This window comes from Neolamprologus multifasciatus, chromosome 7 (assembly GCF_963576455.1).
Source record: "Neolamprologus multifasciatus chromosome 7, fNeoMul1.2, whole genome shotgun sequence".
NCBI classification, from domain to species: Eukaryota; Metazoa; Chordata; class Actinopteri; order Cichliformes; family Cichlidae; genus Neolamprologus; species Neolamprologus multifasciatus.
Window position 1 is genome coordinate 45,409,605 of NC_140445.1, and position 27,079 is coordinate 45,436,683.

Genomic DNA, 27,079 nt, shown 5'->3' on the forward strand with positions numbered 1-27,079 from the left:
GATTCCTTGAACTTAAATTCTCATTTCAAAGTCCTTTCTGAAAACTTTCTGTGTATAAAGTCAGATGAATGGATTATGAAACGTGGCTCAGTTTTCAGCTTGTTGTCTCACGAGCTTTGAGAACATTTGTATCATTAGCTGTAGTCGTCCAGCTACTTTATCAGGGTGGCCTCTAATTGCTCGACAGCACGGTTGATGTTGACACTAACCAGGAGTGATGTCATCCATCCTCTCCTGCTACAATGGGGGTCATTGGATTAAGTTCGAGCAGGCTTTGTTAAAAGCTGGTGCAAATCTAATCAAGGGAGAGACCTCAATTATGCTAGCATGTACTTAAATGATCAGATCACTAAATTTGGAGGAGGGGGTTGGCCACTGCAGGAATGCAATCAGCAGCCATTAGGGCAAGTTAATTTTAGCTGATGGCAGCTTTCAAATGAGATGCAGGATTTTACTTTAATGAGAATACTGTAATTATGAGGCTGCTATGCTGTTGTGTGATGCTGCGGTGAACTGTATTCAGGGTTGCTTAAATTTTGATGGTAAATATAAAGCTAAGACAAGTCTCTTAACAGCAAGTGCTTGTACTGCAGGAGAGCCATTGTTGCAGATGTGCTGTTTGCTTTTTGACCTTCCTTCTTTCCACCTACACAGTCAACACAACATTCAAACACAAGGTATTTAAAACCCACTGTTTTTAATGAAGTGTTGAAGGAAACCAAACAGCTGAAAAAAAAAAACTCATTCCAGCTACAGCATGTTCAAGAATGCAAAGAGGTATAGAAGCATATTGTCTGGAGAGAATAATACGCTGGATCACTGTGATCTAAGGACCCGGTGACATCTCCTGTAGCACAAACCACAACAGAGAGGCTGACCCTGGCCTCAGACCTCCATGACCCATGGAACCAATCATTCTTAATGTCAGTGAGTTTGCCGGCACTCCTTAACAGGAGGCCCAAGGTCTGAGTGTAGCAGCAGTTACCAAAAAAAAAAAAGATAAAATGGGCAAACACGCATTGGAAACACTTTTTTTTTTGAGTGGAAATTTGCACATAAAAATCACACAAAACCTTTGACACCTTTTTTAATCTATGAAGAAATTCTTATGTAGCAGCTGAAACACAAAGTGAATAATGGGAATAATGAAAGAGTTGCTTCATTTCACAACAGTTCAAGACAAGATCTGGATATCTGCAAATACTGAAATGTTTCTGTATATCGATGCAAAATGATTTTGTAACTTTTGCAGCAACAAATATTTATGAATATTTTTTGCTTCAACTGCGGAAACAAACTCCCAAAATGATAAAGAGTTACTGATTACTAATGGAGCCAATAGCAGAGAAAATGCAAGAAATATTCCCGTGTGCTAAACCTTTTTTCACAGACACTCGCCACTCATCAGTTGTCTGCAGTTCAACTTTGCCAACTGTGTCTCTGATCCAGGGATTAAAGTCAACAGCCTTCCATGTGAAGCAGGATGTGGATGTAAGAACCAGCTCGATAAATCAAAGGTTAAAATATAGATCCAAACTGAGGTCCCTCTCCTACACCTCCCTGCTTTCTCCCTCTGCCTGATCATCCAGCTTGCGCATTACCTCATCAGAGGAGGATCTGCCTAAAGCCACAGCGGTCACACAACAGACAAAAGCGCTCATCTCCAGGAAGCCGCTGCCGCTGCCTGTGGTTTTGGAGAGAGGAGAAGAGAAGGGAAAAAGTGACTAAGCCCCACGGCTCCTTTCTTCTCTCTGCAGACTTAGGGATAAACGGAGGGATAAAGCACAGGGGGAGATAATATTTAGAGCAGGCCCCATTTCAAGGGCAATAGAAGAGAGAAAGTGGGGTATGAGCTTGGGTGGTTTGGGAAGTAGCCACAAGGGTCGGTCTATAATGTTACTGGCAGAGGGCCTTGCACCATGGACTTATGTGTAAGTGGGGAGGAACTGCTGCTGGCTTGGCCCTGCCTTAAAGCCAGGGCTGCTGCAGCTCCACGAGCCTCTTCAAAGAAAACCAGATGGGCCTCTGATGGGATGTTGATGAGGCATGAGTGTGCAAAACACCAACGCACATGCAAGCACAAACACATATAGGAAACAACAACATACATAACACTCACGCATATGTACTCTAGCAGTTCACTTCTCTTTTCCCATCTCTGAAAATGTCCTTTTAAGGTATCCTGTCCACCACAGAAAAGTCATATGTGTGGATAAATCAGAACAGTAAACTAATTGTTCAACTTGGAGAGGACACAACAGAGTTCTGCTAACATAAGATTAACATGAGGTTAACTGCGTAATGTTAACTAAGCAACACTAAATGTTGTTAGATGCTGCCCATTAGCAGTAATGCAGCCGAGTTCTCACACAAAGCTAAAGTCAAATGTCGTGGTGCAGATAAGGACATTTTCCTGGGGGAGGCCAAACAGGTAGCCTCAGTGGGTTCATTAGCTTATTAGCTCATTTGTTTACTACAAATCATCCCAACAGCTGCTTGCTGTCTGGTAACTTGTCTAACTCTTTGCAAATGACTTCTATTACAGCAGCATTGTGTAACAACAGAGCTCTGAACAGAGGGCTATCATTCTGCATAAAGTGGTCTTCCTTACTGCTCAATACGGCTCTGATTGAGATTTTCAGAAGACAACACTAATATCGCCTACAGCTTGAAATCCCGTGCCGTGGACATGGTGTGTCAGTTAATAGGTATATAATCTCTGATCCTCATTTCCTCATGGAGCATTTAAACATTTTGGATTCACCGAAAAAGGAAGAAGAAAAATGTAGTTTTCCACACACTAAATGTGAACACGCGATAATCGACATTATCCTGTTTCACATTTGGAGCACTGCTCAGTGACGCCACAGACACATAACAGCTCTTCTGATCACTCTCTGGATATTTATAGCAAGTTAAGGCTTCAATTTTTGTAACTCAAGCACACAACATCCTCTTCCTTCCAAAGTCCTGTGAAACAAAGATGCCATAAATCATCGCTGTCACGACAGGATTGGTACCCAATAAAGACTGTGATTTTGTTACGAGGGTCCACTTGTCATCTTACCATTATGTTATTGGATTTGAAAAGCAATTGCATGTTAAAAGACACAATAATTTGATTTTGAGTTTGCAAATCAGCTGATGAAATTAAGGATGTTTGATAGAATTATAAGCGAGCCTAAGTCACCTGGGTTTTTTTTCCCAATCTTTATACAGTTCCTTACTTCAGCGCTTTTATCTATGATAAAAAACAATCTGTGAAAGGATTCCACAGAGCCACAATATTGCTCCCTAAATTGCTCTAGTTGATCATTCTTTTTAGTTTAACCAAAGTGGTGCTTTCTTTGATTTTTACTCATACTTCAGAGGGATGAAGGGGTGAGTACACTCAGTAATCAATCCATCCATCTTCTTAACCACTTTCTTCTCTCTTTATCTTTCTTTCCATCCGTAACCTGGCTTATTTATCTTGTGACCTCTTGCACTGGTCCCATACCCAGGTAGCAAACCGCAGTTCTAGTTTGTGATAAAAGATGATCTGACCTATCAGTGACACAACGGCACTAGACAGGGCCTTAAGAGGTATTCTTAAACAGGAGGATTAGCCAGATGGTCAGATCACTCTTTTCTTCAACCTCTGCCATCTGTACATTTCATATGTCTCTGCTGAAACCACTGAGATCAGCCCCAGCGACTTCCCCCGATTAATTTAGGCTAGTGTTACCTGCAGCACTATTTGACTCCAGATATAATCTTTATTGCTCACAGAGAGAAAGTCCATTAAAAGGCACACTGTAGGTCCCAGCAGCGAGAGGTTCCTGGAGTGATGCCTGTGGGAGCCTTTAAAAGACCCCTTTCTTCACCCCAGTGAAAGCGGCAATTGAGGGCACACAGGGCAGAACACTACCAGAAGTGGAGGTCTGCATTTGCTGTGAAACAAAATCAAAAGCAGTCTGTCTGTAGCAACGGAGGAGTGAGAGGTGGCTGACAAGCAAATAGCTGGATACAGTTTTGTTAACATGGGCTAGCATTCACACACACACGCACACACACACACACGCAACTCAGGTAACACAACCACTGGTGCAAAACCTGGCATGTTCAAACACCAGCGAGAGCCGCTCTGTGCTGCTCTGCCAAAACAATAGTGTTTTCTCTGCAACAGCTTATCATCTGCCTTGTTACTGAAGCTGTTATCCGAGGTGCCAAGCAGTGGCACAAAATCACAAAGAAGCTGGCGGTGATACAGTGCAAGAAAGTACTTGTCATGTCAGTGGATGAGGAGAACTTACAGAAATAAGAGGCTTCAGCTCCAACACCCTCTTCACACTTAAGGATGCACTTTAAAATTCATGAACATCACCTAGAATAGAGAAAAATAGACAAAAACAAGGAATATTTTGTCAGATAACATCTATGATGAGATGAAAACTGACATTTTATGTGACCCTCCAGGGCGACAGCCTTGCCATGCAAATCAGGAAATATTTTTCAGTGCTACATTTTTTGCATCACGCCAGCAATGGTTTGACAAACTATGAAAATTTGAATTGGGATCTGTTCTTGGAGCACAGTGAACACTCTCACCCCACCTGGGAGCTCTCTGTAGCGGATGTTCATGACAGAACAGAGCTCCTGTATCAAGTCCACGGCAGACCCAACAGAGGATCAGTGTATTTCTTTCGCAGCACTTTCCCCTGCACAAACAACGGCGCACACTGAGCCACGCAAAGCCCAGCAAATGACAAACAACATGATTCTTGTACGCGGCTTTGAAGAAAAAAAAGAAGAAGAAATTGGCTGAAATCTGTCTTAATGTGGTTAGTGATATCTGATATTTTCTTTTAAAAGCTGATTCCAGCGAGAGCACGGAAAAGAAATCTCTCATCAGGTGGACAGCTCACCATTCCTAAAACAAACCACTCTCACTCCCGAAGCTAACCGGGGGTCAGCCTCATTATAGCCTCACTCACACACACACACACAAGTGCAAACCACAAGCCTGGATAATAACAAATAACGACAACACTTTGAAGGTACCATGATCAGGATGGAGTGAGTCATCACTCTGAGGGAGCCCCAGGATGAGAGAGAGACAGTCATAATTAAGAGAGGAAGGTCATTAATTTATGAAAGAAAGAACTGACCAGGATAAGGAGGCTCTTAAAGAGAGAGTCTGTGCAGACAACGACAGACAAAGCAATTAAACACACCAAAGCAGCATTTTTCTGATGCCGCTCATCATCAAGTCACCCAAACACAGCATCTAAGTGCTACAAAGGGGGCCATACAAACACCCCTTTGATTCTACCATTTGAGCCTAATTGAGAACAACGAAGAAAAAAGCAAACACTGGGCTTATATGATCTTTTATTCATGTCTTTAATCAGCCAAATGATTCTCTCGTAGAAGCATTTTTCTCTCAGGGCACAATTAAATCTGAATCTTATTCTGAACGGAGAAAATCAAAGAAGTTTTGATAATAAAACCGATAACAAATAATGGGTAAAAACACATTTTGGTGAAACATCCCTGCAAGCATTTCTGTAAGATGCAACTCTCTTTGTGTCTCTCTCTCTGTCTTTGCCTTGAGCAGCCATTGACTCAAAAAGCCACTTTCTCAATCAAGTGACTGCGAGTTGGATTCCCCTGAGCAGCATTCACACTCGGCAGCTCTCGCTGACCCGTCTGAACACGTTCCAGATGTCTGCAGAACCAGTTATTCTGTTTCCTCTCTTTCTTTTTAACCCCCCCTCTCCCTCTTTTCCCCCGTCATTCCTCCGTCCACACACCCTGCCACTCATCTGCAGATGGCAGATCTGACACCTGGAGGATGCTGGGTAATCGGAGAGACAGCTGGCTGTCCAGTAGAGGAGCACTGCCGCAAAACATACACAAACTCAGCAAAAATCCTGTGTGCAAGGACCCAATCGCTTATGCTGGTGTGCGTGTTTTCTGCAGGATTTCTGCACATGTCCACATGTGCATATGCAATGTGTAAACAGTGCTTATACCCAACGGATCTGCTATAAATGTGTGTACTGTAGAGCCTGAAATATAAAAGAACAAAAAGAGAGCTAGTCATCTGAAGTAAATTAATGCAGGAATTATTTACCCAGTTCTTCGCTGCAAGCAGTGAGCACTCAAATGGACGTTTATAGACCAGGTGACACACACTGGCTGCTTTTATTTTTTCCTTTAATACGTTGTGCTTGCACACTCATGCTCGGTTGCTGCTTTTCACCACTTTGTCTGATCCTCATCTCAGGGAGGACCTGACATAGGAGATCCAGGCTATAGAGCCATTCCAGGCTTCTCCTGACAACTGCAGGAAGCAACAGCTACCTTTTTGGCCCACTGTCCAACAGCTGTAAAATGGCACATGTCACCCTACAGTTGAGCCAGCTGCAGGGGTGAAAAAGTGTCTGATATTTGCAATAGATACTGAAAGCAGCAAAACAAAAGGCCTGAGACAAAAGACAAAAACCAAAGCTGTGACATCATTGCATTAGGGAACTGTTTTTTTTTAAAAAAGAGGTGAGCACGAAGATACCCTGTGTTATGTTCACAGCGAGGCCAGCACCTGCACAATGAATGCACGCATTCACGCAACAAAATATGCGCAGTCCCAAATGTTGTCTTGTTGCAGCTGTCAATGCCACTTGTGCAATCGTGGACACACTGGAGAAAGAACAATGGAACTCTATTAGGCGGAAGCGCTCTCAATGAGCGTGGCGCTGCATGACGCTCTGTGCTGCCACTTCCATGTCTGCACTGTAGGAAACAGTGCATGGTTCCAGCTAATCATATGGGCAATTAAACCAAAATGAGGTTCACTTGACCCATAAAAGATGAGCTTATAACGCACACTGCCTCTCTGAGGGCCACTGGCCATGTCATCCAGGCCCTGTAATGTTTCAGAGATTATTTTTTTAGTATTTTCACTCTGGGTACGTAAGAAGGGAAACCTGCTGTGTGCAACTATTAACACTGAACTCTTAAATCTGTGCACTATGAAACTGTGACAGACATATAGACAGTGCTTCTGAGGTTGTATGATTCATTCATCACAGTTTACAAATATTAGTTTGACAAAAAAACTTTTACACAAATTATTTGTTCTATAAATTTCAATTTTTAAGAATACTGCTGCTGTCTTTACTCTATCCTTGAAGCGTGACATCCTAAATGAAACAACGTAGCTTGTACAACAAGTCCTAAAGCAAAACAATGTGCTGCTATTCCTGCCTTTCGCTAAACTATACACACCTAGATATTCAAGCAATAAAGTGAATATGTATATATATGTATATATATGTATATAGATAGATAGATAGATAGATAGATAGATAGATAGATAGATAGATAGATAGATAGATAGATAGATAGATAGATAGATAGATAGATAGATAGATAGATAGATAGAAAGACTTTTAGAATTCTTCCCCCTCATAGGAATTATATGGTGATGGGTGGGCGACCAAAGCACAGGACTTTGACTTTTGGAGGTTGACATTTGCATCCAGCAGCTCTTCTGCGGCTGGTTTTAGACTGCTAAAACACTTAGTTAAGTCGAGGAATGGATAATGTTTCCTTATTATGTCAGCAGGAGAAGAAAGGATTGAAGTCTTGCACGTGGGTGGCCAAACTGCAAACTAGTTTTTTTTTTTAAAGGTGCAACAAGGGAAGGGGATGTTTGCATGAGTGAAAAGCCTTTGTGTTCCCTTCACGGAATACCTGGGCGAACATTACAGAAGCATAAGTGACAACACGCATTTCTCTCCCAAGTCGCTGTTAACATGAAATATTGCTAAAGTTAAAGGTGGGAGTGAGACAGAGGACGGTAGGGGCAAGCGCCAGCACATATGTCTAAACCTCACCACCCTTAGGAGATTACATTATGGTGCTCACCATTGTCCCGCTTCTTCAAGACAAAGCCTGTTCCACTGTGCAAACAGCGCGCCTTGGAAAGATTGTAAAAACAAGAGGTGAATGTCAAAGGCAAAAGTGAATAGGATCTCTCCCTTCTTTTGTCGAGCTGGTGAGGTATGCACAAACACATCGCTGCGTGACAGAGAAGAAAGGAGGGCCTTGTGAAGGAAGGAGCTGGAAGAAGTTGGAGCGTCTTCGCATGAAAAGGCCAAAACCGTGAGAAGTTGCCTGCTTGACTCCTGGGCCTATTGAAAACTCCCATACGCAAGCATTTGGAAGAAAGACCCCCAGAATACACAAGGCATTACTCTGAAGACAAAACACAAAGAATGGAATGGTGACCTCTGGATGCCAAGAACACAGAGACTGCAAAATGCTTCTGTGTCCAAGAGAAGAGAAAAAAAACTAGTAATAACATAGTCATCAAGAAACATGTTAATTTACCCCAAAATGATATCAGATGCATGAAGACACGCCAGTCTTTGCAAAGCTTCCTGTGTCCCGGCCTAAAGTCAACCTTGTCACGACCCAAACAAGGCTTTAACTGTCAGGGGCAATTAATGAGGGCGACCTCAGCTCCCTCTAATTTACAAGGCCAGCGCCAGTCTGTAATTAATTGCTGCGTGCATAAATGTAAATGAGTCCACTGGGGAAGTAGAAGGAGGGGGGGGAAAAGGGCTGTCAGGCCAATATTCCAGTGGGGAGCAATCTGCTAGAGAGGGAAATGATTTAGAGGACAGCACACAAATCTGCTGCTCCGTAAAACACGAAGAAGCTGAATGTGAGGGGAGACTTGTTGAGATGGAGGAGGTGGTCGTCAGGATTGGTAGAAAAAACAACGGGAATAACTGCGGTGGCAATAAATATCAACCGTTTTATTCCAGTTGTCTTTTCTCCATACGTCCGCTTCAAACATACGGTTTATCTCATCACCAGAACAAAAAGAAAAACACCATCTCACACTGCTCCTGAGTACTACTTTGTGGAAAAATGTTTCTTTCTTTTTTCCTTTTTCATGCACACATTTTATTTTATAGAATTCTAAACCATGATGTCAACATTTATTACTTTATTTCTCCACAGTTCTGTAAATTTTTTTGACCTTTCAGTTTACCTCTCTTAGTCTTAAAATTTCCTTTTCAGCTTGAAAAAAATAATCACGGGTTAACACACGTGCACACGTTTGCATTTGGGTTGCACCGTCCCAGGAACATCTTGTGGGCGTCACAACGAACTTTAGAGGTGGAACTTTAGCAACTTGATGCGACCTCTGACAAATCATTATCCCAACATGTAACCATTACGTTCCATAAGATTTTGCTGAATATTTCATTCTCTCAGTGGCATGACTCACTCCATCGTCACCGTCCCTAAGTTAGATCTTATTCTCTGGCACAAAGGGTGGTGAAGCATGTTCACAGAGCACATGAAAAATCAAAGAGGGGGCAGGCAGAGGAAACATGTATGAAAATTACAATAGCCGCTGTCATGCATAAATCTCCTGCACAAAGGGCCGCCTCTTAACTTCTTTTGTTTGGGCCATAAACAAACAGGTACAGAAACCATTGTCTGGTCAAAGTTGCACAAATGTGAGGAAAAACAAACATTAGATGCACAATGTAGTGCAGAGACAGCTAAAGACACAGGCATGCGCACACACACACATACACACACAGACGTGGCGGGCGGCGCAGAAGCTACAGTAACATCTTTACAACATAAGCTCCTTTTCACTACAGCGCTCAACAAAGGCAAATGAGATTTTTCCTACAGTGGGCCTCCAGCAATAACAAGTGACATCACAGGCCCGTCTATGTATGTTTCCCATATTTAACGGGGAGAAACAGCGTCCAGAATGATACTAAACAGCTTGCTGAGGCAGCATGTTTCCCTCTTGCAGTGGCAGGCACCATCAACTTGAAGGACTGAGGCAAAAGGCCATTTCATTTTGTCACACACCAGCTTGTGAGCCAGTGCGACTGCTCTGAGCGCTTCTTTGCCGTGTTTAATCATTTAATTTAAGTTCCTCTCAAAATGTGCCGTTCATGTTAGATACCATCAACAGGTGGGGCTCCTGAAGACCCTGATGGCTCACAGCAGAGTAAACAGACACAGTGCTGCTAACACCAGTCACCATATCTTGTGTATTCTTGTGTGTGAAACCGTCCAGCGTAAATGTCAGCAGGTGATACTGCTGTCCATCCAGCCATCTAAAATGCGTTGGCCCGAGTGGAGGAAACCTGATGTCTGAGCTCGGTCAGCTCGATACCCGAGCCAGCGCCACTCCTCTGCATCTCGTCATCGCTAAACACCACACACCCCATTTCTGCTAATCCAACAGTATGTACAGAACATAGCATGCCATATACAAACAGGCATGAGCCAGCAGAGCTTCTCAGGAGCATGTCGTTAATAAATACACACATTAAAAAAGGATGATCATTATGTGTGTATGTTATGAAGACAGGGCTCTGCCTTTTCTATTCTGAGCCTCACAGCTGATATCTTGTTTTCTCTCTTTTTTTCTTTACTGCTGCCTATCTCTCTCCACTTTGAGCCCAAGTGGTCACCACCATCCTATGATGACAACGGCTCGATTAAAGACTTCTTTATGGCTCAGAAACCATGGCAACGCCCTGTGTAGACAAGCTGGCTGATGACCAATTGGATTCGGTCCTGGGCTCAGCGGGTGGGACCATGTCATCCTGGCCCTCACTACTTTACCACAGGATCATTTCAGAGGCCTCGCACCCCGAACCCTGCTTCCACGCCCCATTACTCCAAACCACTACTAGTGGTAAAAGTGGAGGTTACCCAGCCTGCATTTAGAACAGCGTGACGCTTCTGCAGATGGGAGGAGCAGGAAAGGACCAAATCATAACAGCAATGTAAACATGAACCCAGAATCCAGCCTCCCTGGGTTTGTTTGTTGCAGCTGTTTCTTTCTTCTTCTTCTACTCCTTTTTTTTTTTGTTCTTTAACTTTAAAGAGGTTATTAATCTCTCTCAGGTTGTGTGGCCAGGAGAGGAAAAATAGAATGACACTGGCTATGCAGCAAAAAACTACAGATTCCAAAAGGCACGTCCCGATTGGCTTCCAAGGAAACTGTGATATATGCTGTTAAGAGTGAAACTATAACTGACAGTAATTTTCAAAAAGGAGTTCTGTTCTTAATCAGCGTGAACAGCACCGAGGGCAAATTACGAGCAGAGTGGAACAGATCAGACCCGGAGTCACCAAAAATGCAGATTCAGATTTCACATTTAATAACTCGTGACCACGTATGCACGGAAATGACATCTCAGTGGAATTTACTGTATTGTGCCGTAAATGATCTTTTATTTTAAAATAAGAAACAAAAAACGAATGTGCATCATAAACCATAACTATGGTCAGAATACAAACGACCTCAAATATAAGTGAACATTTAAAGGGACACTGTGCGATCTTTACATCAGTTTTCGTGAAAGTTAAAAAGGGTTTAATAAGGATACACTTCTGTGGGAAATATAGTTTCCCTTATTTTTCAAACTTGACCCAAATCATCAACTTAAGCTCAACACATCTGAGCTTATGTTGCTTCAGTTTGGACAGTTTTTACACTTTCTCCATTATGGAAATAACCCAGTTATTTTAAAAAGAACTTATGCAAGTTTTTCTTGCTTGTTTGTTTTTCTTGTCCATTTCTTTATCCAATCAGATCATAATACGTGTTTACAAAACAGGCTACAACCCATAGATGATATAAAAGATGGATAAAGCTTTGGGTCATATGGATAAAACTTTAATTCTGGTCATTCTAAGTGTCAGAAACGAGGATTATCCATTTCACTGAAAGTGAGCCAATGAGCATGGATTTCAACTGTCCCACCCCCCTGCTTGTCACAACTGGTTTCAAAACACCAAAAGACAAAAAAAATATTCATCTCAAACTTTCATGTCACAGTGGCTACATCCATATTTTACACTGTCTATCCTACAGACCTTTTTCCTATCCATGTCTCTATTTCTTCAAAGTAGACCTAATTACTATGTAAATTTGTTTCCAGTTTATTTGTTTTATTATTATAGTTTGTAATTAGTTTTTTTTTACACTAAAGTAAATTCAACTTCAAAGTATTGAACTAAAGTCAATTCTTTGCTTAAGGTCTGAGCCAAATAGAGCAGTGAAGTTGTGACAGCACTCCCTGTATGTTTTGATAAACGCGTTGTATGCCCAAGGATGCATATGTGCGTTTGAGTATGAATGTGTGTGGGGCACTGTCCTATAGCCAAAGTACACATGCACAGTAGCGTGTGGTTCTATTTTGTCAGTATGAGCATCATTTGCCACTTTCAGCTGTTCATCAAAATGCTCTCAGAAAGGTTCATGGACAGCACAAGAGGACTTTCCTCTTGCCACAAACACTTCAACACATTTCTTTTTTTTCCCCATCCTTGGACAGACAGACTTGCAAAGCAAGTTCAATATGAAACTTGCCGTGTTGTACTAAAGTGGCCCTGGAAGCAATCTGTATTAAAAAATCAGCAGATTTTTTTTTTTTAAAAAAAAGAAAGAAAGAAAGAAAGCAAATAAATACAGAGCACCTGGGAACAATTTGTGCAACATCAACATGCACAAAAGGTGCATGTTGATGTTGATCAAAAGGTAGTGCAAATAAATTCTTTTGTTTGTTTTAACCTGTTGGGTGTGCCAGAGGGGTGGGGCCTATGTTGCATGACAATCCACAAACAGCAAGATTTGCTGTTAATTACACAAAAATGTAAGCGTAAACAGATATTCAAACACTTTCATTGGCTTGATAAAACTTTCCAGCAATTGTTATTAGATATAATTAGTAATTAGATATGAAACCCCACCCTTCTGATTTTGAAGCAGCATAAACTACACAGGAGATGTTTGCCAATGACACTCGCCTTTATTCAGTCCTACAACAGTACAATCCACCCAAGACTCACTGCTTTTTTTAAGATGTGAGCCAGTACTAATCATTAACGTTGAAATCTTTCTTGATCAGCTTTACTGTTAAATTATAAAAATGAACCACAGATAAATTAACATCTGAGGGTTTGTATCTTCCACACAAGGCATTTAATTCTTGCAAACACAAAAAATAACAGGACAAACATAAGAGTATCAGTTGTGCACTGCACAACTTCAATCTGCAGAACTTTTATATCACCATCACAACAAGTATAACAAACACCAACACAATTACCATTGCCCTAGTGTAGACAATAGCAAAGACTCTGTTTCCCACCAATCATACAACTCATGTCATGACAAAGTAGAGCGCCAGAGGGTTTTTTTTTCTGTATGACAGTGTTTTTGGTTTACCGAAAGAAGAAAGTAAGTTCTTTTTCTTTACATTTTTAACACAAATGTTGTTCCAATCTCTGGGTCATGGCTGATCATCTTTACTGCCAGCCACTTCATATACCTTTAGTTTGGAGTGTTCAATGTAACCCAAAGGGAAAGGAAAGGAGAGAAAGAGGAAGACTGAAAGGCTGAAAGAGAAAGTGGGAATGCAAAAGCAAAGCCGATGGACCAGGAAGGACTTAAAAACCTTCCTGGAATTGAAAAACGTGCTTCTCTGTGTGATTTCCTTCTTCTGTAAAATCATCAGGAGTGTAATTGCCAAAGCATCTGCTGCCTCTGCTGCTACAGTCCAAGGCCACGACTGCTGACTGACAGATAAAGAGCCACTAGAGCACTTGTGTCAGTCACCTGGTAGCCCTCTAGCCTTATTAGAAATTCAAAAAGCCGGCGATCAGATAGGCCTGACCAAAAATAAAGGCTAACGACAATCATCTAACTTATCCCGATGTACTCTTTGTTTTTGACATTTACTTCTGCCATGTGCTGAAGTTTAGGGGGTTGGTCAACTTCAGGAAAAAAAAAACAGCCATGTCTTTTTCACAATGAGTCAGCCTGTTTTAAGAAACAATAAAGTTACAGTGATGGGTTTTACATAAGCAACGCTGAAAAACTACTGAGACGAATCTCTTCTGCTGCAACATTACAGAATATAAAAGAAATTCAAATGCTATATCTTCCTGTTTTTCTAATTGTTTTTTGTTTTTTTCTGCTCCTTTGGGTTTTTGCATTTACTGATTTGTAATGTAATTGTGTTGATTTTTTTTTTCACAAAATAAATAACATAATTCTGGGAAACAAATTTAAGTTCATGTGCTTTTCTTTCCTTTTTTGTCCTGATGAAAAAGGGAACATCATCAAGTCACTTTTCACTACCTAACATCGTAGTCATCACATAAATGTAAAAATGTTAGTTGGTTGTTTCAGATGCCACAATTTAATTTGTAATTTGCAACATGACTACAATGCAAAGTAAATAAAATCCCACTTTTTCTTTCACACATGTCTCCACAGGGGAATCAGAATGACAGCTGCTTCATTTAAGGATGCATAAACATACCTTAACTGGGCACAAAGTGTCTCAGCAGTAAAGTAAAATACCACCCTGCACTGCTTCTTATGTGTATATACCATAGGCTGGATTTGCTTGGTGATTTATGTTGCCTCAATAATTTAGTTCTTACATTTCCAAAAATGACTTTTTGCAGCGTGGAGAAAAGGCAGCTCTCTGTTTTGTGTCAGCGGTGATGGTAAGTTTTTCCACACGAGAAAAAGCAAGAGAGCAGCAAGAACGATGCTGCCATTTCCACTGCCAAGTCATTCAAATCTTAAAATGAACCAAAAAAATTACAAATGTTTTTTGTTTTACAAATTCATATCATATGATTAAAAAGAGCTTTTGTTTAAAAAAAACAGTAAGAGGTTTAAGGTGGATTGAAGCCACCTTTTAGAAGTTTTCCTCTTCAGGCAAAAGGCCTAGTCTGTGTCCATGTTAACAGTACAACAACCATTTGTCAAAGCGCTCGTGTAAACCACATATTTAGAAATCTTACTCTATCCTTTGCATGTATATAAGAGCTAATGTTAATGTTGCAGACATCAAAGGTTGGCCACACGATGCATAAAGAAAGAACAGGCAGAAAACAGCTGATGAAGATGGAGAAAGCTTGAGCTCTTCTGTGCATCAAGAAACCCCAAAATAAGAGACGCAGTGAATCTGAGAAGATGTCATAATGCCGAGCAAAGACTACATACTGTATGCAAAAATGTGACATGGACGAGAGAATGTGTGTCTTGTGTGCTTGCATGGAGGAGATTGTCATTAAGAAGTGTATGTGTCAGGTAAGCTCTTATTTTGAGCTTTTAAAATTGGAAGGCTGGGAGCAGGTGCTGGAGATTCACCGGCAGAAAGAAAAGGTTACCCCGAGACCACCGAAAGAGAGGAGAGAGAAGAATGAAAATGGCACCCTGTTATTCTCTGCTCAGGGAAAAAATTAAGAAGCTGTTTCCAGGGTTATATCATGGTGGAAACATGGGGACAAATCCATAGAGCAGGATGTCCATCCAGTCAGGCCCACATTCACACACTCGCAATGAAGGCACGTACATGCGTGCGGGCAGAAAGCCTTGTTATAAATATAGAAATTCATGACAAGGACACACCATAAAACACACCAAAAATCCTTTTATAGGATACACACCTAACTGTGCCACAAGAACACACACACTGCCGTGGTGCACGCTCATGTGCAAAAACACAATGTAATCAGTGAAAATACGCGTGAGAACAATTAGTCACACATTTGTCTGATTTCTTTCTGGACAAGCGCAAAAAACACAAAAGATGTGAAAGTGCACTAAACAAGCATACACATACATGCACTGTGCGCACAAACACACCTAAGCTTCCACTTTGGTTGAGAAACTTATGGGCATCTGCCAGCATGTTTCAAGTGCTTATTCTCTGGGGCCCCAACCTTTCTTTTTCAGCAGCAACACTGCAATTTGGGTGTGCCGTTGGGCCAGAGATAAGTATAGGCTGACTAATATGCACTTAGGACTCAGGGAGAAATACTTACGGCTAAATGTTTAATTTGTGTTTGTACAACACATGTCCAATTTGGGGGCTGGTGTCTTTTTCAAAGAGCCTGAAAACAAATAATTAGGACTCTCCAGATTGGCCACAGGCTTAAAATTGTGAAGAGACGGGTCTCTCCGATGAAGGTGACTGACATCCTCCAAAAAAACAACATATGGAAACGTTCAGATCTGCTACAGTGCGGTCAGATGTTAGATAGATGTTAAGCTCAATATGCAACTAAAACAACAGTAATGCCAAAGAGAGTTAACTTATAGTAGATTCTAAAAATCAAAATTGGGTCTCATCTGCAGCGAGTGTCTGATTGGTGCCGAAATTCTGACTCTATTCTGTCCCTCTTTTTTCTAACAGCTGTAAGATCTCTTAATCTTTCGCCCCTCCGACTGTGCCCTCTGTCTGCCACTAAAGAGTCTCTCTGAATCACACCACAGGAAAAAGACCTCCCAGCATCCTAAAAAAAAAGAAGAAGAAGAAGAAGACGTATATGTGGCACATCAAATTAATGCTGGATTTCTAAGTAAGCCCATTTTTCAACGCTTCACAGTGAGACAAATAAAAAGAAGTGAGCCCTGAAATTTTCAAACATTTCAGGATCCAGTTGGAAATAAATGTTATGTGATGATTTTTGAATCACAGCTAAAACAAGGAGCATGCCGATGAAGTGAACAGAGGAAGATGTAATCAGAAAATGTGACTGTCCACATCAAATGATGGTGTGATGTAATTAAAATAAAACTAAATTTTTAAAAAATAGCTGTGAAAAAACAAGGACGGAATTAAAACATTTGTTTTATATTTTAAATCTGTAAAAATATTATACAGAGTAAATCAAATTATTTTTTTTATATATTTTATAAGGCGGGTGACGATTATCTCCCACTTGCTCGAGATTCGATGGACATTTCACATTGTTCAGCGGCCGGTCACTGTGTGGACCGGCCGCTGTGTTCACGCTTGTCCGCCTGTTGTCAAGGCTGATTCCCACAGAGGAAGAGGGGGAGAAAAAAAAGCTGCAGGTCTTCCGTCAGACAGCGGAGAAAGCGCAGCCATGCAGTCCTGAACAATGTGCTGAATTGGCAGCCTATATATAAGTCTGCCATTTGGACGCTCTAATGCCACTTTACCTTATGAGGGAACTTCAACTCGCACCACCTGCTCAAAAGAAAATACCACAGGAGATCGACTCCAGCGGACCCCCCTTCCTCGGATTGTTTTTCAGACAGACACTCTCACTTACAAGAGAGTTAAGGAGGAGGGCTGGTGGCGGTGTGTGTTGTGTGTGTGTGTGTGTGTGTGGGGGGGGGGGGGGGTGTTATAAATAGTTCTGCCAGAGTCCAAACAATTAAACAACCTGTTGGAAATTGTCATTATTGCGCGTGGGCAGGCCCAAACTGGCAACCTGAGGATCTGTCAAGCTGGGGCGATTCTAAGCGTGAATAGAGGAGTGATTTGATGAGCAAACAAAAACAAAAAGAAGAAGAAGGAGTGAAACAATTAACAATTACAGCAGATAGTGGGAAATCGCGCGTTATTACTACAACTCCCGTAACAACAAGCGATGAAAATGGTTTCAGCTATTTAGGAATGAGTAAAACCGTTAGCCGGACACTCGGCTTCCTTCTCCAGTGGTTTTTAAACTCGTTTTGTCACGCGTGTGATCTCTCTCTCTCTCTCTCGCACTCTCTCTCTCTCTTTCTCTCTGAAAGCTCCTTATCTGCCGGCCAGCAGAGGCTTATCTCGGAGGTGTAGCGTGTCTCTAAATACGGGGAACACCCTGAAGTGACTTTATCAGTCGGTGCCCGCCGTTGTCGTGCGCCTTGTCCTCCTGTACCCTCTGTCACATCCCCACCGTGAACTCGGGGCCAAAAGCTTTCACACGGTACACAAGGTCCCACGCTGATCTGCCCGAGAAGCGGGTCTCTCTCCCCGCTCTGAATAAGAAACTGACCCCCTCTCCGCGTGGCTCAAGTTCATGCACCCACGCAATTAACTTCACACATACCCGGCGCCGTCACTCTGTCCGAGTGTCAGGTGAAACTCAAACTCGTGTTCTCCTAGAAAGTTCAGATGCACTGTACGAAAAGAAAAAACGCAAAAAGCCACGTAAAGAAAAAGATGAAGGGGGTGGAAGGAGACTTACGGACTAACTTCTTATCTCGTGGGCCGTCCCGGGACGCTGTCCTGTCCGGTTGTATTGTCTCGGTGGATCTGTGTGTGTGTTGGTGCTGCGGGTCTATTTTCATTTATGGCTCACGGGTTTTTCTAGGATCAGTCTGCGTGACCCCGGAACAGCTCAGGCCCTGAGGACGGGGTTTCTCGCCTCTGTGGTCTGTTTTCCTATCGGTTGTATTCCAGAGCGAGTGGGGAAACGCAGGGGCACCACCACAGTCTCGGCCACGGACGGAACTGTACACTGTGGATGTGCGGCGAACCCGTGAACGCGCACGAGGACCACAGAGGTCCGGCAGTAGTACCCGACGCGTTCGCGTTGACAGACGAGAGGGCCACCGCTGTGGCCGGAGAGGAAAATGCTGAAACTGCAGCAGCCCGCATCCTCCAGCCGACCTGAGCGATGGGCTGACTTTAAGAGCGGCTTTATTTCTGTGAAGTGTTCTGAAAGCTGCTTTCAAGTTCAAGTTTGGGGCTCTTGAGAATTATCACTCAAGATAATGAGCTCAAAAACTTTTATGCAAAGTTTTTGAACTCTCGACCTCTTTCTAAATGTCTTTTAATGAGCTCTAAGCCTATAGAACAATTTTCTGGTGCTACAGAACCGCTAATCCATTTCTGTTAATGGTGCGTGACAGGGATGTAGTGGAGGGTGAAGTTTAGCCTGCTTTTCTTGCACGATTGCATCCTTTATGTCTGGAAATAACCTTGAATCTGGATTACACAAACTAAAGGAAGAAGGTGGAAATGCGCTGAAAAAAATTGGAAATTGTGTGTTTTTGTATTTTTTTTAAGATTTTTTTTCTTTATTGTTAATTTTATATATTATCTAAATATGTATGTTCCATTTAGGCTCTTCTCACAAGCACGCGGTTTTACAGTGGCTGTTATAAATATAATTACAGGTGAAAACGATTTGCAGTATTATCATAATACAAAGAGTGTGAAAACAACTGTAACAGACGGCGAGCTCCTGACAAAGCTTACTATCACTTAATTACAAACCTATTGCAATCTAATTCTGTGACTGGATCTAAATCTGAGTCATTTATGACAAATAAAAATGACTACGGAACTTTTTCCCTATAAGCTCTACAGCACCAAACTTTTCTAAAAGAATTGCCCGGAGTTACTTTTTCAGGTGATGCGGTCCAATCACAGCCCTGCTGTGGGGTTTAAGCACAGTCCTGCAGCCCGGGTCTGCGGCTGTCATCGCGGTTTGTTGTGGAGCAGAGATAAGCGGAGTGCGCACGGACTTTTCAAAACGAGCAGCCCCGGTGGTGGCGCGGGCTGACCGTCCCGGCGCCTCCACGCAGATGTAGCAGGACGGGTCTTACCTGGATTCAGTCGTTCGTCATGCGCTGTGTGCTTCTTGCAAACTTGACGACTCTTCGGGGGGAGCGACGCTGACAGAGTTTTCGGCGGCGAGAACAGGAGTCAGTGCAAACAGCTTCCAAATCTCGTGCGTAAAGTCACCATCGCTGGAGCCTGTCGCGGACTTTGGTAACTCCGTGTTTGCGCTCCGCCGAGGATCAGAAAGTACACCGGGACACTTCGGCGTCGTCGTCAGAAGTTGCGCTGAGTCACACCGGAGGTCACCCGGAGGATTTTTTTTAATCAAAAGTATTTCAGGTTATTTCCCGGCCGGCGCTGTGTGGCGGCTTAAGTGAGAGTGCGGGGCACTGTCGGGTGAAGAGGCAGAGGCTGGATAACCCCTCCTCTCTCTCCTTCTGGCTCTCTCTCTCCTATCCTCTCTCTCCCTCGGCTGTTTATCCGTCTCTGTCCGCCTGTGTCACTTTCTTTGTTTATGTTTGATGAAACGTAAACCATTCTATATTTTTCTTGTTCACTCCTGTACAGGTACTTTTTTCCCCCTGACTTTTCTTGTCACCCGTGTCCCAGCCTTTCCTCTCAGTGTGTGTGTGCAGCCTTTGAGCGCACGTGCGTGCATGCTCGCACCAGGCTGCCGGTCACCAACTCACGATCACCCGCGCGATTAAAAAAGGAATAAAATTGCGTTTTGATTTCTTTGATTCCTCCGTGATTTTATTCCCCTTGCAAACTTTCTTTTTCTTTTTTTGTATCAGAAATCACACAGAACTAAAACTCACGCAGTGGTTAGGCTAAGCTGCTTGTTTTATATGGATTAAAAAATATATTGATCAAAAAATGGGATGGGGGACATTTTAGTAAATAAATACCAATGAAAGTTTTTTTTTACTCTGTTTTGCAATAACATGAACATATATATGTATATATAATATTTTCAAAATCAATGTATACATTATTTGATATATTATATATAAAATCAATTTGAACATCAAATTGTGCATATTAATACTTCTCGCTTGTGTGTGTTTTTTTGTGTGTATTTAGTTGTTTTGTTTTTTAAATAATAAAAGAAATCTGTAAATCAGGATCCGGCCTATTCTTCATTTTCCTAAAGAAAAAAAAAATTTGATGTAAATTAATACACGAGGTGGATGAGATTGGTGGATGCAGCGTTTTAAGCCCATTTACATGAACGAGTTTCCCGTTTAATACTTCGTTGATTGTCCTTCGCAAAAATGAAGTGTGAGGTCCTGTCAGAGGTGTGAGCGCCTCTGGGCTGGGTCTTCATAATATTTACTCTCGCGCCACCTTTTGGCGGGTTTAGTGAAGGTCCATCATCCTAAACTTAATTTTAAACCAAACGTGCCCCCACAAAGGCGGCTTTGAAAACAGCTACATATAAATATGTGACGGTATAAAATATCTTTCAAGCTTTAGTTTAACGAGATTCCAAGGGAAATGACAAATCGGATAAAAAACATAAATATGTTAGAAACCACTCAGTGTGAGTTCATAAAACTAACAGCATTGGTAACTACCAAAATAGTTTTGGTATTGCTATTGCTGTTGTAGTCCATGAAATTTCAAAGTTTGAAATTTCAAAAAGCAGAAAAATAGCAGAACACGTTGAGGGTTTTATTTATTGTTAAGATCCCAAAATACAGGTATTTACTTTCATTGATGAATAGAAAAAATTGTTCCAGTTTTTGAATGTTTATTTAATTTCTGACTTCAGAGGTAAGTCCAGCTTGTCCAAATGTAATTATAATACAACAAAAACTATGTTGAGCGGATTTTTTAAATTATTATTATTATTGGTATTATTATTGTTATTATTTCAATGTTCCTTGGCATTAAATAATCAAATGCAGTTGGAAAGCCTGTTCATTTCCACTGCATTTGTGGGTTGAGCAGCAGAGTTGAGTAGGTGGGTTGTGCCCCTGAAAACCTTGCCAACTTCGGGGGGGGGGGGGGGGGGGGGGAGAGAGAGAGAGAGAGAGAGAGAGAGAGAGAGAGAGTGAGCCCTAGTACCATCTCCAGATTAAAGGTGAAGGGATGACAGAAACAGGCCATCAAGTGGGCATCCCAAGAAAATGACATGACAAAAAGACCGTTTCCTCAATCTGTGAGCACTTAGGAACCGCAGGAAGTCTTCTACAGGTCAAGGCTCATAACAACATTTGATGGAGGCAGTGTGATGGTGTAGGGCGTCATGTCCCTCACTTGAAAAACTAAGCTTGTCATCACAGGAGGCAATCTTAATGCAGAGATATTGAGATTAGATTCTGCAACCAGAGGCAATCATTTGGCCCAATACTGCAGAGACCATATCTCTGCAGTATTGGGCCAAATGCTATCCTCCAAGATGACAACACTTGTCCCCACAGAGCAGGGTTTACCAGAGGCTACCTCCAGAGTTTGGAAGTGAAGAAGATGGAATGACCTGCCTACAGTCCTGACCTCAACCCTACTGAACACTCGTGGGAGCAGTTTGGGTGTGCTGTTTATTCCAGAGTGACCAAGCACATTGGCTGACTTGTGACAAATGCTAGTTGAAGAATGGGATGCCACACCACAGCAGTGTGACCAAGCTGGTGACCAACATGAGGAGGAAGTGGCTGGCTGTTGTGAATGTGTATGACAATTGACAGAGGTGATATCACCTTAAATGATAGCATTTAAGGTGCTATCACCAATGCTTCTTGATTTATTGTCAAGAAGCATTGTTACAACAATGCCTCACTTTTTGTGCTAAGTTTATATCTAAACAGAGAGAGAGAGAGAGAGAGAGAGAGAGAGAGAGAGAGAGAGAGAGGCCATGAAATAACCGCTAAGTAGATTTGATGACGAGTTTTTGTTGTGAGGAGAACTCTCCGCAGTGTGGCGGCACAGAGTCGACACAACCAGCAGCAACACAAACGAAGAAGACTGCACAGGAAGTGGGGATAGCAGGATTGTTGACATAGCCTGCTAACTTTTGCTAGGTGGCATGATATTTTGTCGATAATTTTCTAAAGTTTTCGTTCACAATGAGCTCTCCAGAGGACAGGCATGGAACAAAACGATCGGCGTCTCCCAGTCAAGTGAGTAAAACGCTTAAAAACGAAACTAGCTCTGGGCGAGAGCTACGAACCACCAGGGAACGGCTAGCATCGCTGTAGCAGGTTTGCTAACGTTGGGATTCAAAGCGTGATTGTTAGAATAGGAAAGTTTATTGAACTCATTCCCCTTTTTAGGATGATTCAAAACTATATTACATGAACTACGATATAATATTTACTATGTTTTCTCTGTGTTTTGGCCCGAATGTAAGAAGATAATATTTACTTATGTATTTTATTTAGATATTAAAGTCACTGTGGTGTCAGTAATTATCATTTTGTGCATATAAAAAAAAGAAGTTATGACACATTTATTGCTGTCGATGGAGATACGTGTAAATTACCACTATTTGAACCCGATTTTAATTACTATTATTGATAAATAACACATGCAACATTGCGCTGTTTTACAGAATAAATCCCTTACAAAAAATAAATTTTAAAAAATGAAACATGCAAAAGACGAGACGATAATAGAATATAAAATTAAAAGAATGAAACATTAGAATTTCCCCTTTCACTGGTACAAAGCGTGTTACAGAAATGTCTGAGTGAACAGAGATGAGTTTAGGTTCACAGGAACCTCAGTGGTGCAGCAAGAGCATTTTATAAAAAAGCTGCAAAATCCCAAAATAATGACGCTGTAGTGATATAAGGCCATGTTTGTCTATGAGTAACAACCTCAGCCATCAAATGCTTTGCATCTTTTCTTGAAAAGTGGCTTAAATTGCAACCAACAGGAAATGCTTCAGGCGTCATGCTAATAAACTAAACTAATGAAAACAGGACTGAAAGCAGGATTGCAGATAATGCACAACTTAACTCATAATTAATGAACAAAAAAAATCAGGTGAGTTGAGGTGTGGTCAGAAAAGTGGAAGTCCAGCCCTGCTGATCAGAAACATTTATGACTGTTTCAAAATAATCTTTCTTTTTTCTTTTCTTTTCTTTTTTTTTTTTTTTTAAAGATAATGATATCAGAATCATGTTTTTGATTCTGTCTGGCTCTTGATGCTTTTGTTTGAACATCCACATGATGAGTGTTTGCCTTTGCAGGATGGGGGTACACAGTGGGCCTCTGCTGATTTGGGAAGCGATGAGAGAAAGCAAAAGTTTTTACGGCTGATGGGCGCGGGCAAGGTTTGTTTGTGTTTTGATTCATTTCATTGGAGACTCCCAGACCAAAGCAAAGTAAAAATAGGCCCTGTTACTTCATGCTTCACTGCCTGAAGTTGTGACAGTTAAGGTAAAGTGGGACTGTTGCTGTTTTACAGAAAGAACACACTGGGCGTCTTGTCATTGGTGACCACAAGTCAACATCTCACTTCCGCAGTGGTAAGCTTGTTATTTATTTTTGGAAAATGTGGTATTTGCTCTGCTTTTGCAAACTGTCATCCTGCACCTCTCACACATGCTGTGTCATCCTTACGCCCAAAACAATTAAATCGGCTTCGCTACCACACATCCGCCGCACAGGTCTATCCATTCTTGGATAGAGCTGTACTGGCTGGTTGTGCCTGCTGTGACTGGTGTCTCCTCTGCAGGTCAGGAAGATCAGAAGATCAATGAGCAGCTGGAGCTGCAGTACCAGCAGGGAATGGATGGGAAGTTGTCAGGACGCAACCGGAGACATTGTGGTCTGGGTTTCAGTGAGGTGAGGGGTCATACATGCTAGACTATATAGAAAAAAGGCAGAAAACAAAGGTGCAGTAGATCCAGGAACACTTACTTTTAATTATAACTGGATGTTATGCTAAATCCTTTAATTTATCATGTGCGCATCCTGTAAAATCTACATATCTTTTTTTCATTGTCTAAGCATAAAAACGTATTGAAACCAACCTTAGAGCCACAGAGGGATGCAGTTAGTATGTTACTGTTATTACTTCAGTGCCAATACCCAATGAGTCCCAGCCCTAATTTGCACTCGAAGGAGATGCTCAGTGTTATTCACGTCAGTAGTCAGTGGTTATTATGATGTGGATGACTGGTGTAGTAAGCTGTGTTAAGATACAATACAGCTGCATATCAGAAGCATCTTGTTTCAAACTGGTTAGTTTGCTATTCTTCTGAATCTCAGATGACAAAACAGGCAAGGCTTTGGATGACTCAAATCATTTTTAAGTGACATGAAATCAAATGATTTGTCATTCATGTTTGGTTTAAAACTGCAGCTTGATGAAGATACCAAGCATCCAAATTGTAATACTTTAAATACTTTAGACTTTAAGATTTGACAGATTTGGAGGTAACTCTGTATTTCTTTTCATGTAAATGTTTACATTCCTAAATTGTATTTAAAGTTTTTGAACTACAACTCTCCATTTTAATTGGGAAACCATATTTTGCATCCATATTGCATTGCTGATAATAATTTGTGACAAAACTTCAGCAACATGATGACAATCACAGTGTTTTTTTAATGGAAATTTGGGGTTTTGATTTGGCAGAAATATCTGCCAAATTGCAGGCACATCTGTTTACACTCTGGACTTTTAGGATATTTTGTTACCAGGCAACCTGCTTCCATGTGAACAGAAGTAATATCATACTAATACTAATTATAAGTAAATCATCTTTTGGCTCTCTTATCCTCAGTCTGAAACCCAGCCAGAGTTGATCCCTTCACCACCAGTGGATGGAGAGACAAAAGAAGCTGAGCCAGAGAAGTCCACCAGTGAGAAAGAGCCCACAGAAGCTCAGGAAAAAGGCAGCGATCCTGAGCCGGAAGAAAAAACTTCAGAGGAGTCTGAAACCAGCCCGGACAGTAGGAACGAGGAACTGAAACACGACTACAAAGCAGCGTTTGTGAAATCCTCGTAATGCTGATGAGACCGGCAGGGAGGAATTAGTTTTTGTAATATTATGTTTGTAAGTTTTGGTGTTAAATGTTGAACGGTAGGCCGTCATCCATCATAGAGCCAATCGTTAGACTACACTCTGGTGTGCATGTCGTCAAAGAATGAAGTCTGCAGGCGGAGTGGCAGTACCACATGATCAAGTTTTTATTTTGTTTGGACATTTTAACAGTCACTGCATTTGCCATGAATTGTGCTGAACGAAACAGGATTCCCTGGCATTCGTTTTGATTGGTATACAAATGGAGAATTTTGTGTTTTCTTGACAACCAATAAAAATCATTTTCAGTTAAAACCGTGGTGGAATATGAGATTTATAGGACTGAAAAATAAATTTTGAACATTCTGTTCAAAACTGCAGCCAAGTCAATTTTGCACTCATTTTAAGTGTCTCAATGTAAAACCAAAATATCGTCTCTCTTCAGCACGATTTTTTTTCTATCAACAGTTTTGGGCATCAGTATTAAAACTTGAACAGCAAAACTGCACCACATAATGTCTACCACAAAGTAACAGAAGTAAGTATTTGTTTTCCAATAATTCATTTGAGAAAACTTTAAAATTTCCATTTTGGGTAAAGATTTAAATTTTCATTCTTTTTTTTGATTTGGTTGATCTATTATGGAAGAATGAAAAGTCACAATGTGACTAAAAAGTGAAGAAATTTGGTGTCAGAGTGGATCGCAAAGAAGTCCGTAATATCAGTGAAGAGAATGGTGTAGAAAATACTGGTTGTGATTTTCAGGCCCACGTGCAGGCCTGTGTCCTAATGCAGAGTTATTACGATAACGTTTTGTGCTGGATGCAGTAGAGCATCTCTGGAGGTACATGTCAAATCCTCCCTTGAAGCAGATGGGCTACAGCAGCAGAAGACCACACTGTGTGGCACTCCTGTCAGCTAAGAACGGGAAGCACAGGCTACATTCTAGCACGGGCTCACCAAAGTTGGATGACAGAAGGAGGATTTCTGGATGAATCTTGCTTTCTGTTGCGAGATCTGGATGGTAGAGTCAGAATTCGGCACACACTGCATGGATGTATGGATCCATCTTTCCTTGTATCAGTGGTTCAGGGTGATGGTGTTGGAAATATTGACTTGGCACCAACTGAGCATCTTTAAAACAGCACAGGCTGCCTGAGTATCCTTGCTAATCACATTCTTCATAAACGGACCAGTGTACCCATCTTATGATGGTTTCTTCCAAATGAAATAGAGAAACATGTCAGTTGATATAGATACCTTCTCAGTGTTCTGTATGAATAAATCTTCGTGGTTCCTGTGATTTTCATGCACAGTCCTATAACTGTAAATGCCCTTTAATGAAACCTTAACCGGGGTGTTTCTTCAATTCATGGCATGGTAATTATTCAGTTATAGATAATAACCAATTGGATGGTGGAAAATGTTAGTCTCAAGGGAAATACACTGGTGATACAGGAGATTCTTGCAGTTTTGCCACCAAGAGGTCAAAATTTCCACTCATTGATGACTCATAACTGGAAATTTATCTAGAATGTACTGTGCCTCTCACCCAGTCTCAGCTAAAGTAGACTCCAAACAGAAAAGACTATCAGGTTAAAGCTGGTCTCTATTTCTAACAAAGTGTATACCAAGCTGTACATCACACATGCAGTTGGTGAAACGGTTAATAGTGAACACAAGGACGGGCATATTGAGGCTGCATTAAGGAGAGTGATGACATAAGAT

The 27,079-nt window shown here is 41.5% G+C and overlaps 2 protein-coding genes across 9 annotated transcripts in view; one reads left to right on the forward strand and one right to left on the reverse strand.

Annotated features, from left to right (window-relative positions):
- The window catches only part of LOC146515080 (transcription factor SOX-6-like), a 100,087-nt gene extending 80,110 nt beyond the window's left edge, over window positions 1-19,977 (reverse strand). Inside the window, exons 1-3 of one of the 8 annotated variants that reach the window (XM_085165461.1) lie at window positions 19,418-19,976; window positions 4,296-4,366; window positions 1,602-1,684 (exon numbers count right to left, since the gene is read on the reverse strand). In XM_085165461.1, coding sequence (XP_085021587.1) covers window positions 1,602-1,606 — 5 coding nt within the window. In that variant the 5' untranslated portion in view covers window positions 1,607-1,684; window positions 4,296-4,366; window positions 19,418-19,976. The other 7 variants (XM_085165462.1, XM_085165464.1, XM_085165459.1 and 4 more) reach the window with 7 other exon arrangements.
- A 2,328-nt stretch (window positions 19,978-22,305) lies between these two features.
- Window positions 22,306-25,666, forward strand: c7h11orf58 (chromosome 7 C11orf58 homolog). Its single transcript, XM_085164941.1, has 5 exons — window positions 22,306-22,495; window positions 23,570-23,653; window positions 23,788-23,848; window positions 24,058-24,167; window positions 25,112-25,666. The coding sequence occupies exons 1-5, from the start codon at window positions 22,442-22,444 to the stop codon at window positions 25,334-25,336; spliced, it is 534 nt and encodes a 177-aa protein (XP_085021067.1). The 5' UTR covers window positions 22,306-22,441; the 3' UTR covers window positions 25,337-25,666.
- The last annotated feature ends 1,413 nt before the right edge of the window (window positions 25,667-27,079 follow it).

What these genes read in the sequence shown, in the direction of transcription:
- c7h11orf58 (XM_085164941.1), top strand. Translation starts at nt 22,442, where the DNA reads ATGAGCTCTCCAGAGGACAGGCATGGAACAAAACGATCGGCGTCTCCC. An exon ending in GGCTGATGGGCGCGGGCAAG is followed by an intron (nt 23,654 to 23,787) that starts GTTTGTTTGTGT and finishes GCTGTTTTACAG; the next exon opens with AAAGAACACACTGGGCGTCT. An exon ending in GTGGTCTGGGTTTCAGTGAG is followed by an intron (nt 24,168 to 25,111) that starts GTGAGGGGTCAT and finishes TCTTATCCTCAG; the next exon opens with TCTGAAACCCAGCCAGAGTT.